This window comes from Aquarana catesbeiana, linkage group LG11 (genome assembly GCF_042186555.1).
Source record: "Aquarana catesbeiana isolate 2022-GZ linkage group LG11, ASM4218655v1, whole genome shotgun sequence".
Taxonomy (NCBI): domain Eukaryota; kingdom Metazoa; phylum Chordata; class Amphibia; order Anura; family Ranidae; genus Aquarana; species Aquarana catesbeiana.
In genome coordinates this window covers 272,294,511-272,306,664 of record NC_133334.1, presented here as the reverse complement: position 1 = coordinate 272,306,664, position 12,154 = coordinate 272,294,511, and the positions used below count along the sequence as shown (strand labels likewise).

Here is a 12,154-nt window from a genome sequence, read left to right as displayed (position 1 = left end):
AGAAACCTTTTTCTTTTTTTTTTTCTTTTAACAGGGGTGAGTAGGCTTTTTATATCCATTGTAGATGTACTCATGAAGTTTTTGTCCCGCTACTGATAAAGTGACGTAGGCGATAGCGCGTAGGCACGTGTGTCACTTGACTAGTCAGTCAAAATGGCAGCGTCTGCAGTGGAGAAGGCGTTTTGTGTTCTTGAATTGAGCAAAACTGAATCTGTAACTGTTGTGGAACGGCATTTTCGATTCACAATTCGGAGAAGAACCTCCAACCAGAAAATCTATCTACGATTGGCATAAAAAAATGTGAAACTACAGGCAGTTTGTGCAAACGTAAAAGTCCCGGACGACCGCGTGTATCGGAAGAAGTCATCGATGGTGTTTGCACCGCCATTCAACGAAGCCCTGGGAAAATCAACACTGAGGGTGATTTGTGAAGTGCAGATTTCACAGCCCACTGTCTGGAGAATTTTGAGAAAGAAGCTGAAAATGATTCCATACAAGGTACAGATGTTCCAAAATCTCATTGACCAGACAAAGCGCCTTGAATTTTGTGCTGAAATGCAGAACCGTTTTGAAAATGACGATTTTGCCGATCGCTTTGTTTTCACCGACGAAGCTGCATTTCACATGAGTGGTTAAGCAAAATGTTTGCTTTTGGGGAACAGAGAATCCCAGATTTTCAGTGCAACGCGTGAGATTCCTCTAAGGTAAATGTGTTCTGTGCTGTGTCCAAAGAGAAAGTGTACGGCCCCTTCATGGGAGGCTTTTTTCTGGATATGTTAAGTCTTTGGTTGATGCCACAGTTGCAGGACGACAGTGACAACTTTATTCTCCAGTTGGCTGGTGCACCACCACACTGGTCAGGCCACGTGCGAGATTACCTAGATCAGTGATGACGAACCTTGGCACCCCAGATGTTTTGAAACTACATTTCCCATGATGCTCAACTACACTGCAGAATGCATGAGCACTATGGGAAATGTAGTTCCAAAACATCTGTGGTGCCAAGGTTCGCCATCCTTGTCCTAGATGATCATCTTCAATGAATTGGGCGAGCAGCAGACTACAACATGCCACTGACCCTATGGCCACCCAGAAGTTCTGACTTAACAGCTTGTGACTTTTTTCCTGTGGGGGTACATAAAGGACAAGGTATTTGATCCTCCCCTTCCTGTTGATCTAGCGGAGCTGAAACAGCGCATCACAGCCACTATCACTTGATTTGAATATCTTGACTCGCGTTTTGGCGGAAATGCATTACCGGCTCAATGTGTGTTGTGTGACTAAGGGGGCACACATAGAACAGATCTGTGAACGTCTCTAAAAAAAACTTGAAACATTCCCCTACAATTCTGTTACAGGTAACATAGAATATCTTACATTGTTGTTGTTTTAGGCTGGGTTCACACTAGTGTGAATTGGATGCAGATTTCCCTGCATCCAATTCGAATGACAGGAGAGGTTTCACGGCTCTCAATGGAGCTGGTTCACACGTCTCCATGGCAGCTGCAAAGCAGATTGCACAGGGGTCCTGTGCGTCTTTGGCTTAGTTTCCTGTCTGAATTCATGCAAAAACCCGGGCCTGATTCATCCCTAAAATGGAGAACAGGGACGCACTAGACTCCTGCTGTGAGTCGCATCTAATTTACCTTATAGTGCGTTGAAACTGTATACTTCTTAATAAATCACACTGTACAATAAACACTAACAGGACTATTGTACAGCCAGCTTACCACTTGAGAGTAAACATGGAATGGTGAGGGATCAACGCGTTTCGCCCACCATGGGCTTCTTCAGTATCCACTTCGTGTTTACCACTTTAACTCCCAATAAAGATATGAAGGAGAACCCTGATAAATGGGAACATCTGTCAGTGAATGATCCTTATGGTGGTGATGTTTCTTGCAACTGATGTTAATCCCAGTTAAACCAAGAGTTTAGTTGGAGTATGCATAGGGGAAAATAATTTTAACCCACAGGCGGGGGGGTCACCCCAGAAGAAAGGGGGACAAAATCCTCACGCACCAATTCACTAGCTGGATATGCAGAAAGAGGGGGGATGGTCCATATATGAAGCCAACTAAGGGAGGCAGCCAATATGCTGACGGTCCTGTTTAGATGTGTACAGCCAGCTTTGTGAACCTATCACCCAGCACAGCTAAAGCCAAACTGTGGGCAAACAACTAAACACATAGAAGGGAGCTGTTTAACCTGCCAAAGGGTTTAAATTTCGGTCCATACAGTCCTGCGATTTACACAGCTCTGCCACACAGCACAGCTCTATCTCGCAGAACCCCGTGACTGGACAGTGAAAAGAGGCAGCAGACCTATGAACTCATCTCCTTCACACTGCTTTCGCCTCCTACCTGCATGCTCCTTGTAATGCATCACACCTGATTGGCTCTTTGTGCCGCTTCTCCCTCCCCCAGTTTAAGCTCTGCTGTTCAGGGACTGCAAGAGGCTGTCAGAGCCAGGTACTTACACCGCCTACATGAAAAAAAAAAATATTTAATGATATGTAAATGAGGGCTGCCTTATTTTTTTTATCTTTTATATCTGCCTGGAGTTCAGCTTTAAATAACTCCTTCTTGTACAACTAGCAAAATCCTATTTCCTCCATCTGCACCTGATGGTACAGAACCGCACTTAGGAGAAAAAATTACCTTTGTGAAATCCTTATAATGACCTTGTGTATTATTTTTCAGACTAATAAGATGCATCTTCTGACCTCTGTAATAAATATAGAATATTATCCTCATAGTGCTGATGACAGAGGCAGCACATTTCATCCTGTAGCTGAGTGTTCCTGCGTTGCTTTGTACAAAGAAAAGTACCGAGGTAACAGCAGGTGATAAGAGCGTCAATATGTGCGTTCTTCTATCATCAGCGCTCAGTGGGAAGATGTGTCTGTAGAAATGCAGATTTTTTCTGCTCAGGTTTGTCTAAACATTTAGGTTAGAATATATGTCTGTATCTCGTAGGGCTCATTTACACTTGCGGTTGGTGAGGCGGTAAAACCCTGAGGTCGAGGTGCCTTTTCACACCCCCCCCCCCCCAACTGCTCCCCCTTGGGTCTACACATGCCTCAGGCGCTATGCCTTACTCCATGGCCGAGACGGGAATTATATCCCCGTCGCACTACCGACCACGACCCATTAATAATCCAGCATTTAGATGGTTAAAACAGTAGGTGAGGAGGTGAACATGGATCGCTCTTCAGTGGGCAAAACAAGTGTAAACAAGGACAAAAGAAAGCACACAAACAGGAGATCGTCAATATAATGAAAACATAATTGACGATCAAAAAGAAAAAATGGGCGGGACTTTATATGAGGCACAAAAGACGTGTTTCCGTCCCTATATTGGTTACTATGAGAAAGTTCGGGACTTTAAATGAAGCATATGACAGACCATAAAATATAAAAGCGTATTTATTGTCAAGGAGTATATCTAACACATAATTTATACATGCAGAATTCACATAAGTACAAAACACGACTACATTGAATATATATACATACATACCCTGTTTCCCCGAAAATAAGACCTAGTGTGATTGTCAGTGATGGCTGCAATATAAGCCCTACCCCCCAAATAAGCCCTACCCTGTTTCCCCGAAAATAAGCCCTACCCTGAAAATAAGACCTACAAGGACTTTAACTGGGGCTTATTTGGGGGGTAGGGCTTATATTGCAGCCATCACTGACAATTACACTAGGTCTTATTTTCGGGGAAACAGGGTACAATGTGTAGGTGTCACAGCACATGCCGGTATACAAGGCTCCATATGATGAGTAAAGAATTAAAATAATTGTACTTAAAACTGAAGAAATATAAAAACATGATAGATTGAAGTCATGACTGCATCCTAAATAGGCCCAACGCGTTTCATGGTATAAACCACTCTTCAGGGGCGAATGCATCAACATGTCTAAAAAAGAAACCTCAGAGATATTGTAAATTTGTATAATGAGCGGGAAAGGAAATATCCAATCCTACATAACTTACATGGAGCTGATAAGCAAAACATGCGGTATGGTCCAACCAGGGACCCGTGGGGTGGCCTGTCCCGGGAGCTGAGATAGGTGTACTTTTTGTACTTACAGTATGTGAATTCTGCATGTATAAATTATGTGTTAGATATACTCCTTGACAATAAATACGTTTTTATATTTTAATGGTCTGTCATATGCTTTACTTAAAGTCCCGAACTTTCTTAATTGAAGATCAATAGAGATTGTCATCTCCAAAAATGTAGGACCTTTTCCACCAACCCATGTAGGTTGGCTAGGGAGGGGTAAAACTTGGCCCCTATCAACTTATCCTGTTTCACCTGATTGTGGGAGGACCCCAGGCTGTATAAATAGGTGTATAGGTAAAATGTATATTTAGTCAGTTTTGAATAAGCGGTGAGTAAGCACAAAACCCGTTAGATATTTACTACTGATGCCCTCTACTTTGTAGATATGTGATTTTTGTTCAAGCAGTTTCAGTAAAGACGTTTTTTAGTTGAGCTGCTCCTTTTGTTCTATAAGGACAGCCATGATCTGGACCGGCACCTTCCGGTGTGTTAGCAGAAATGGATCAGCAGACCAACCTGGAGCACTGCTTATTTTTCTACGAGTCAACAAGCTCTGGCTGTGTGTTTCGGGTCGTTGTCCTGCTGGAAGGTGAACCTCCGCCCCAGTCTCAAGTCTTTTGCAGACTCTAACAGGTTTTCTTCTAAGATTGTCCTGTATTTGGCTCCATCCATCTTCCCATCAACTCTGACCAGCTTCCCTGTCCCTGCTGAAGAAAAGCATCCCCACCACATGATGCTGCCACCACCATGTTTCACAGTGGGGATGGTGTGTTCCGGGTGATGTGCAGTGTTAGTTTTCCGCCACACATAGCGTTTTGCAATGTTGGTCTCATCTGACCAGAGCACCTTCTTCCACATGTTTGCTGTGTCCCCCACATGGCTTCTCGCAAACTGCAAACAGGACTTCTTATGTCTTTCTTTCACCAATGTCTTTCTTCTTGTCACTCTTCCATAAAGGTCAGATTTGTGGAGAACACGACTAATAGTTGTCCTGTGGACAGATTCTCCCACCTGAGCTGTGGATCTCTGCAGCTCCTCCAGAGTTACCATGGACCTCTTGGCTGCATCTCTGATGAATGCTCTCCTTGCCCGGCCTGTCAGTTTAGGTGGACGGCCATGTCTTGGTAGGTTTGCAGTTGTGCCATACTCTTTCCATGGATTGAACAGAGCTCCGTGAGATGTTCAAAGCTTGGGATATTTTTTTTATAGCCTAACCCTGCTTTAAACTGCTCCACAACTTTATCTCTGACCTGTCTGGTGTGTTCCTTGGCCTTCATGATGCTGTTTGTTCTCTAACAAACTTCTGAGGGCTTCACAGAACAGCTGTATTTATACTGAGATTAAATCAAACACAGGTGGATTCTGTTTACTAATTAGGTGACTTCTGAAGACAATTGGCTCCACTAGATTTTAGTTAGGGGTATCAGAGTAAAGGGGGCTGAATACAAATGTACCCCACACTTTTCACATATTTATTTGTAAAAAATTTAGAAAACCATTTATCATTTTCCTTCCACTTCACATTTATGTGCCACTTTGTGTTGGTCTATCACATAAAATTCCAATAAAATACATTTATGGTTTTGGTTGTAACATGACAAAATGTTGAAAATTTCACGGGGTATGAATACTTTTTCGAGGCACTGTATGTAGCGCCAACAACTTTACAAAAGAAAGGCCGACCTTGCAGTTGCACCCTTATGTTCCTCAGGTTGTCTAGGACAGATGTGTATTTATAGAGACGCGGTCCTTTTTTCCTGCCCTAGAGGCCTTGAAAACCTCCAATATTCTTTGTGTTTTTTTTATATTAACATAGAAGCCTCTATGTCCTTCTTCTCACACACAATAAGACCCGGATGTCTCAGGGTTCTTCATAGTCATAGAGTTCTACAGTACTATTTGTGCCATAGAGACAAAACAAGTAACGTTATTAACTTCTGTATTGAACTGTATTGTAATTGTACTGTCCCCCTTTATATTGTAACTTGCTGCCATATAAATCCTGTATAATAATAGTAATAATAATAATCAACCCATAACAACTAAACATCCCTGTAGCCACGTATAATGTATGTGTGTTGTCTTTTTCTATGTTTAGCCCAGAATGGGGGCAATTAGTGGGCAGAAAGGTGTCAGTCCCTCCCCCCTAAAGTGAAACTCCTGCCAAAACTTAGTAGGGTAGGGTTAGAACCTCTGTTTCTAGGTTTATATCGCTGTGTGTTTCCCCACTGGAGAGATCTTCCCTTCCTTTCTGTTCCATTGACAATGTTGTCACCAGAAAAGAAAAGGAAGGGTGCAATACAAACATGTCTTTCTGAAGTAGAGCAAAGGATGCCAGAACCTGTGATTGAGGGGGCTGGAGGGAGGGATGTGCTGTGAGTGTGGGGTGAGATTGCTGGGGATAGATGTGCTGTGGGGGGTGGAGTGGCCCGAAAGGGATATTCGGGGGGCATACTGTGAGGTACGTACCGTGAGCGGACAGTGGGGAGGGATGTACTGTGAGCGGAGGGTGAGGTGGGCGGGGAGGGATGTACTGTGAGCGGAGGGTGAGGTGGGCGGGGAGGGATGTACTGTGAGCGGAGGGTGAGGTGGGCGGGGAGGGATGTACTGTGAGCGGAGGGTGAGGTGGGCGAGGAGGGATGTACTGTGAGCGGAGGGTGAGGTGGGCGGGGAGGGATGTACTGTGAGCGGAGGGTGAGGTGGGCGGGGAGGGATGTACTGTGAGCGGAGGGTGAGGTGGGCGAGGAGGGATGTACTGTGAGCCGAGGGTGAGGTGGGTGGGGAGGGATGTACTGTGAGCCGAGGGTGAGGTGGGCGGGGAGGGATGTACTGTAAGCGGAGGGTGAGGTGGGCGGGGAGGGATGTACTGTGAGCGGAGGGTGAGGTGGGCGAGGAGGGATATACTGTGAGGTAGGCGGAGTGGGAAGTACTGTGAGTGGAGGGTGAGGTGGGCGGGGAGGGATGTACTGTGAGCGGAGGGTGAGGAGGGATTTCCTGTGGGAGGAGGGTGAGGTGGGCGGGGAGGGACGTACTGTGAGTGGAGGGTAAGGTGGGCGGGATGGGATGTACTGTGGGAGGAGGGTGAGGTGGGCGGGGAGGGATGTACTGGGAGGTGGGCGGGGTGGGATGTACTGTAAGCGGAGGGTGAGGTGGGTGGGGTGGGATGTACTGTGAGCGAAGGGTGAGGTGGGCGGGGAGGGATGTACTGTGAGCGCAGGGTGAGGTGGGCGAGGAGGGATGTACTGTAAGCGGAGGGTGAGGTGGGCGGGGTGGGATGTACTGTGAGCGGAGGGTGAGGTGGGCGGGGAGGGATTTACTGTGGGAGGAGGGTGAGCTGGGCGGGGAGTGATGTACTGTGAGCGGAGGGTGAGGTGGGCGGGGAGGGATGTACTGTGGGAGGAGGGTGAGGTGGGCGGGGAGGGATGTACTGTGAGCGCAGGGTGAGGTGGGCGAGGAGGGATGTACTGTAAGCGGATGGTGAGGTGGGCGGGGTGGGATGTACTGTGAGCGGAGGGTGAGGTGGGCGGGGAGGGATTTACTGTGGGAGGAGGGTGAGCTGGGCGGGGAGTGATGTACTGTGAGGTGGGCGGGGAGGGATTTACTGTGGGAGGAGGGTGAGGTGGGTGGGGAGGGATGTACTGTGAGTGGAGGGTGAGGTGGGCGGGGTGGGATGTACTGTGGGAGGAGGGTGAGGTGGGCGGGGAGGGATGTACTGTGAGCGGAGGATGAGGTGGGCGGGGAGGGATGTACTGTGGGAGGAGGGTGAGGTGGGCGGGGAGGGATGTACTGTGAGTGGAGGGTGAGGTGGGCGGGGAGGGATGTACTGTAAGCGGAGGGTGAGGTGGGCGGGGAGGGATGTACTGTGAGCGGAGGGTGAGGTGGGCGAGGAGGGATGTACTGTGAGGTGGGCGGGGTGGGATGTACTCTGAGAGGAGGGTGAGGTGGGCGAGGAGGGATATACTGTGAGGTGGGCGGAGTGGGAAGTACTGTGAGTGGAGGGTGAGGTGGGCGGGGAGGGATGTACTGTGAGCGGAGGGTGAGGAGGGATTTCCTGTGGGAGGAGGGTGAGGTGGGCGGGGAGGGACGTACTGTGAGTGGAGGGTGAGGTGGGCGGGATGGGATGTACTGTGGGAGGAGGGTGAGGTGGGCGGGGAGGGATGTACTGGGAGGTGGGTGGGGTGGGATGTACTGTAAGCGGAGGGTGAGGTGGGCGGGGTGGGATGTACTGTGAGCGAAGGGTGAGGTGGGCGGGGAGGGATGTACTGTGAGCGCAGGGTGAGGTGGGCGAGGAGGGATGTACTGTGAGCGGAGGGTGAGGTGGGCGGGGTGGGATGTACTGTGAGCGGAGGGTGAGGTGGGCGGGGAGGGATTTACTGTGGGAGGAGGGTGAGCTGGGCGGGGAGTGATGTACTGTGAGCGGAGGGTGAGGTGGGCAGGGAGGGATTTACTGTGGGAGGAGGGTGAGGTGGGCGGGGAGGGATGTACTGTGAGTGGAGGGTGAGGTGGGCGGGGTGGGATGTACTGTGGGAGGAGGGTGAGGTGGGCGGGGAGGGATGTACTGTGAGCGCAGGGTGAGGTGGGCGAGGAGGGATGTACTGTAAGCGGATGGTGAGGTGGGCGGGGTGGGATGTACTGTGAGCGGAGGGTGAGGTGGGCGGGGAGGGATTTACTGTGGGAGGAGGGTGAGCTGGGCGGGGAGTGATGTACTGTGAGGTGGGCGGGGAGGGATTTACTGTGGGAGGTGGGTGGGGAGGGATGTACTGTGAGTGGAGGGTGAGGTGGGCGGGGTGGGATGTACTGTGGGAGGAGGGTGAGGTGGGCGGGGAGGGATGTACTGTGAGCGGAGGATGAGGTGGGCGGGGAGGGATGTACTGTGGGCGGAAGGTGAGGTGGGCGAGGAGGGATGTACTGTGAGCGGAGGGTGAGGTGGGCGGGGAGGGATGTACTGTGAGCGGAGGGTGAGGTGGGCGGGGAGGGATGTACTGTGAGCGGAGGGTGAGGTGGGCGAGGAGGGATGTACTGTGAGCGGAGGGCGGGGGGGGATGTACTGTGAGCGGAGGGCGAGGTGGGCGGGGAGAGATGTGCTGTGAGCGGAGGGTGAGGTGGGCGAGGAGGGATGTACTGTGAGGTGGGCGGGGTGGGATGTACTGTGAGCGGAGGGTGAGGTGGGCGAGGAGGGATGTACTCTGAGGTGGGCGGAGTGGGAAGTACTGTGAGTGGAGGGTGAGGTGGGCGAGGAGGGATGTACTGTGGGCGGAGGGTGAGGTGGGTGAGGAGGGATGTACTGTGAGTGGGGGGTGAGGTGGGCGGGGAGGGATGTACTGTGAGTGGAGGGTGAGGTGGGCGGGGAGGGATGTACTGTGAGCAGAGGGTGAGGTGGGCGAGGAGGGATGGTACTGTGAGTGGAGGGTGAGGTGGGCGGGGTGGGATGTACTGTGAGCGGAGGGTGAGGTGGGCGGGGTGGGATGTACTGTGAGTGGAGGGTGAGGTGGGCGAGGAGAGATGTACTGTGAGCGGAGGATGAGGTGGGCGAGGAGGGATTTACTGTGGGAGGAGGGTGAGGTGGGCGGGGAGGGATGTACTGTGAGTGGAGGGTGAGGTGGGCGGGGTGGGATGTACTGTGGGAGGAGGGTGAGGTGGGCGGGGTGGGATGTACTGTGGGAGGAGGGTGAGGTGGGCGGAGAGGGATGTACTGGGAGGTGGGCGGGGTGGGATGTACTGTAAGCGGAGGGTGAGGTGGGCGGGGTGGGATGTACTGTGAGCGGAGGGTGAGGTGGGCGGGATGTACTGTGAGCGGAGGGTCAGGTGGGCGGGGAGGGATGTACTGTGAGCGGAGGGTGAGGTGGGCGAGGAGGGATGTACTGTGAGCGGAGGGAGAGGTGGCCGCATGGGTGTGCTGTGAGGGAAGAGTGTCCTGCTCTCTCCCAGGGGATTTTCGTTACATTGCCGTATCTTTATCTATCTTGGATGATAACAGCCCAGATCTGGATTCATTACTTTTGATATATGGCCAAATTTCTTAGTCTGTCGCTACCTCTGACTGAGGGATTCCTATATTTTCTGATATGAACAATCTATGATTATATCTGGTCTTCTATGAATATTCACTTTGATACGGCATCCCCTGTGTGAAAGCATCATACCTAGACACTCGTGATCATTGATTCACAGGTGGTTCCTGGGTGTTGTTTGCCTGGTGATTCGCTCTGACCTCATTGCGCCACCTCGCTATTCCCTTTGTTGGAAATTACTTTGTCGATCACTGATTGATTAATATGTTATTCCTTTTGCAAGATAGTGAGACCCCTTTCTCTTCTTTGCAACTACTGAACCCCAAAATGTGTCCTGAAGAAGTGTACAAAGAAACGCGTAGACGCATTAGGGCTCATATCATATATAGATTGTTTTTTGTATATATGATTTTTATTGATGTTTCTTTCATGTTCCTGTTGTTTGTATTGTAGGGAGGGGTCTGGATTTGTGGGTGATTGTGCTGTCGGTGGGCGGAGTGAGGTGATCAGGGAGGAGAGGTGGTTGGTGCTCCATGAGTCAGGGGAGGGGGCTGCGGTGAGAAGAAAGGGATGTCCTGTTAGTGGGGTGGTTGTCGGTAGGTGCGTCATTAGTGGGGAGTTGAGGTTGCCGGAGAGGGATATGCTATTGGCTCATTCTTGGCTTTATATTACACTATTTTATGTTATGACTCCAGCGTGTTTAGTAATGATATGAAAATGATAAAATTGTATATTTTTAATGTACAAATCCTCCCATCAGTGTGATTGGCAGACATTCCTTGTATCTTCAGATTGCATTCACATCTGATAAGACGGATTGCAATTCATTATTGTGACTCTTCTGTCCACAGCTGGAGTGCCAAGCTCTACCTGACACCAAGTAACATCGTCCTGCTGACTGCCATTGCTCTGATTGGAGTGTGCGTTTTCATCCTGGCAATAATCGGCATCCTACACTGGCAAGAGAAGGTAAGATCTCGGCAAAGCTCCTCTGGAGGCAGCTGCTCCTATATAGGTGTATCAGGGCCAAGCACTGTGGAGGCTTCAGCAAGACATCTTCTCCTTCCCAGCCATGAATGAGCCTTGTCACTTTTCATGTTCATTGATGCTTTGAAATACGTGAAGCTGCATATGTTACATATGTAATTGTTATATACATAAAGAAGAGCTGCACCAATAACCATTGTGCTCCGACATTTCTATGGTAATTGTACAGCTTAGAAAAATTCTTGGGTCCAAAACACGTCAACTAAATCTTGGAAATTCAGACTGAGCCTACAATGAAAATGCAGAAGCTGAAGGGCACCTTCAGTAAAAACTGCACATGATCAATAGATGTAGGAAAAAACAGCGGCAGCTTAATTGATATAATGATTAATACATGCAAATCTCGATATTTCTTGTGAAAGTCAAGGTTGGCCTCTCCCACCTCCTGAGCTTTTCTACATCCCCTTTTTTGTGTCAGTATTTTGTAATAGATTAAAGGAGAAGAGTGTGGATCAAAAATAGCAAACATATAGTCACCTCTCTGGGTGTGATTGTCACGAGGGCCACATACCTGATGTGAAACCTAAGTAGTGGGGAGGCCTCCCTTGCACCTCGGGTCCTTAAAGCCTCTGGAGATGGAGACAGAGACTTGGTGGACACCGAGTGGCAGGGGTGCCAAGGGTGTGAAGCACCGTGCAAGCCTTAGTCTGGGATCCGAGCCGAGGTCAAGTCCAGTTGGGCAACGAAGTATAAAAGGGTTAATCAGAAGAAGAATAGTCGAGATCCAAGCCGGGGTCGGTTCCAATCTGGCAGCTGAGTACAAAAGGGTCAAAGAAGTAGAATGGTTAGGGTACAAATCCGAGGTCAAAGGCAAGCAGCAATCAAGAGTAGTCAAACAGGTTTCCAGGTCACAACAGGTTCAGACAGATCACACACTAGCAGAGGAACAAGGGGGGACTGAAGATAATCCAGCAATTTGGCAGTGTCTGGGCTGGGCTTATATAGGGAAGTTTGAGGTCTCTTCCTGTGCGCCTCCTGGGTCTTTTCCTGCCTTTTTTCATCAGGTTGAGGTCACTTC

The 12,154-nt window shown here is 49.5% G+C and overlaps 1 protein-coding gene across 2 annotated transcripts in view; it reads left to right on the top strand.

Moving 5' to 3' along the window:
- The window catches only part of ITFG1 (integrin alpha FG-GAP repeat containing 1), a 314,466-nt gene that overhangs the window by 286,127 nt on the left and 16,185 nt on the right, over positions 1–12,154 (top strand). For both annotated transcript variants that reach the window (XM_073605835.1, XM_073605834.1), the window contains exon 17: positions 10,941–11,058. In XM_073605835.1, coding sequence (XP_073461936.1) covers positions 10,941–11,058 — 118 coding nt within the window. The remainder of the gene's footprint in view (positions 1–10,940; positions 11,059–12,154) is intronic.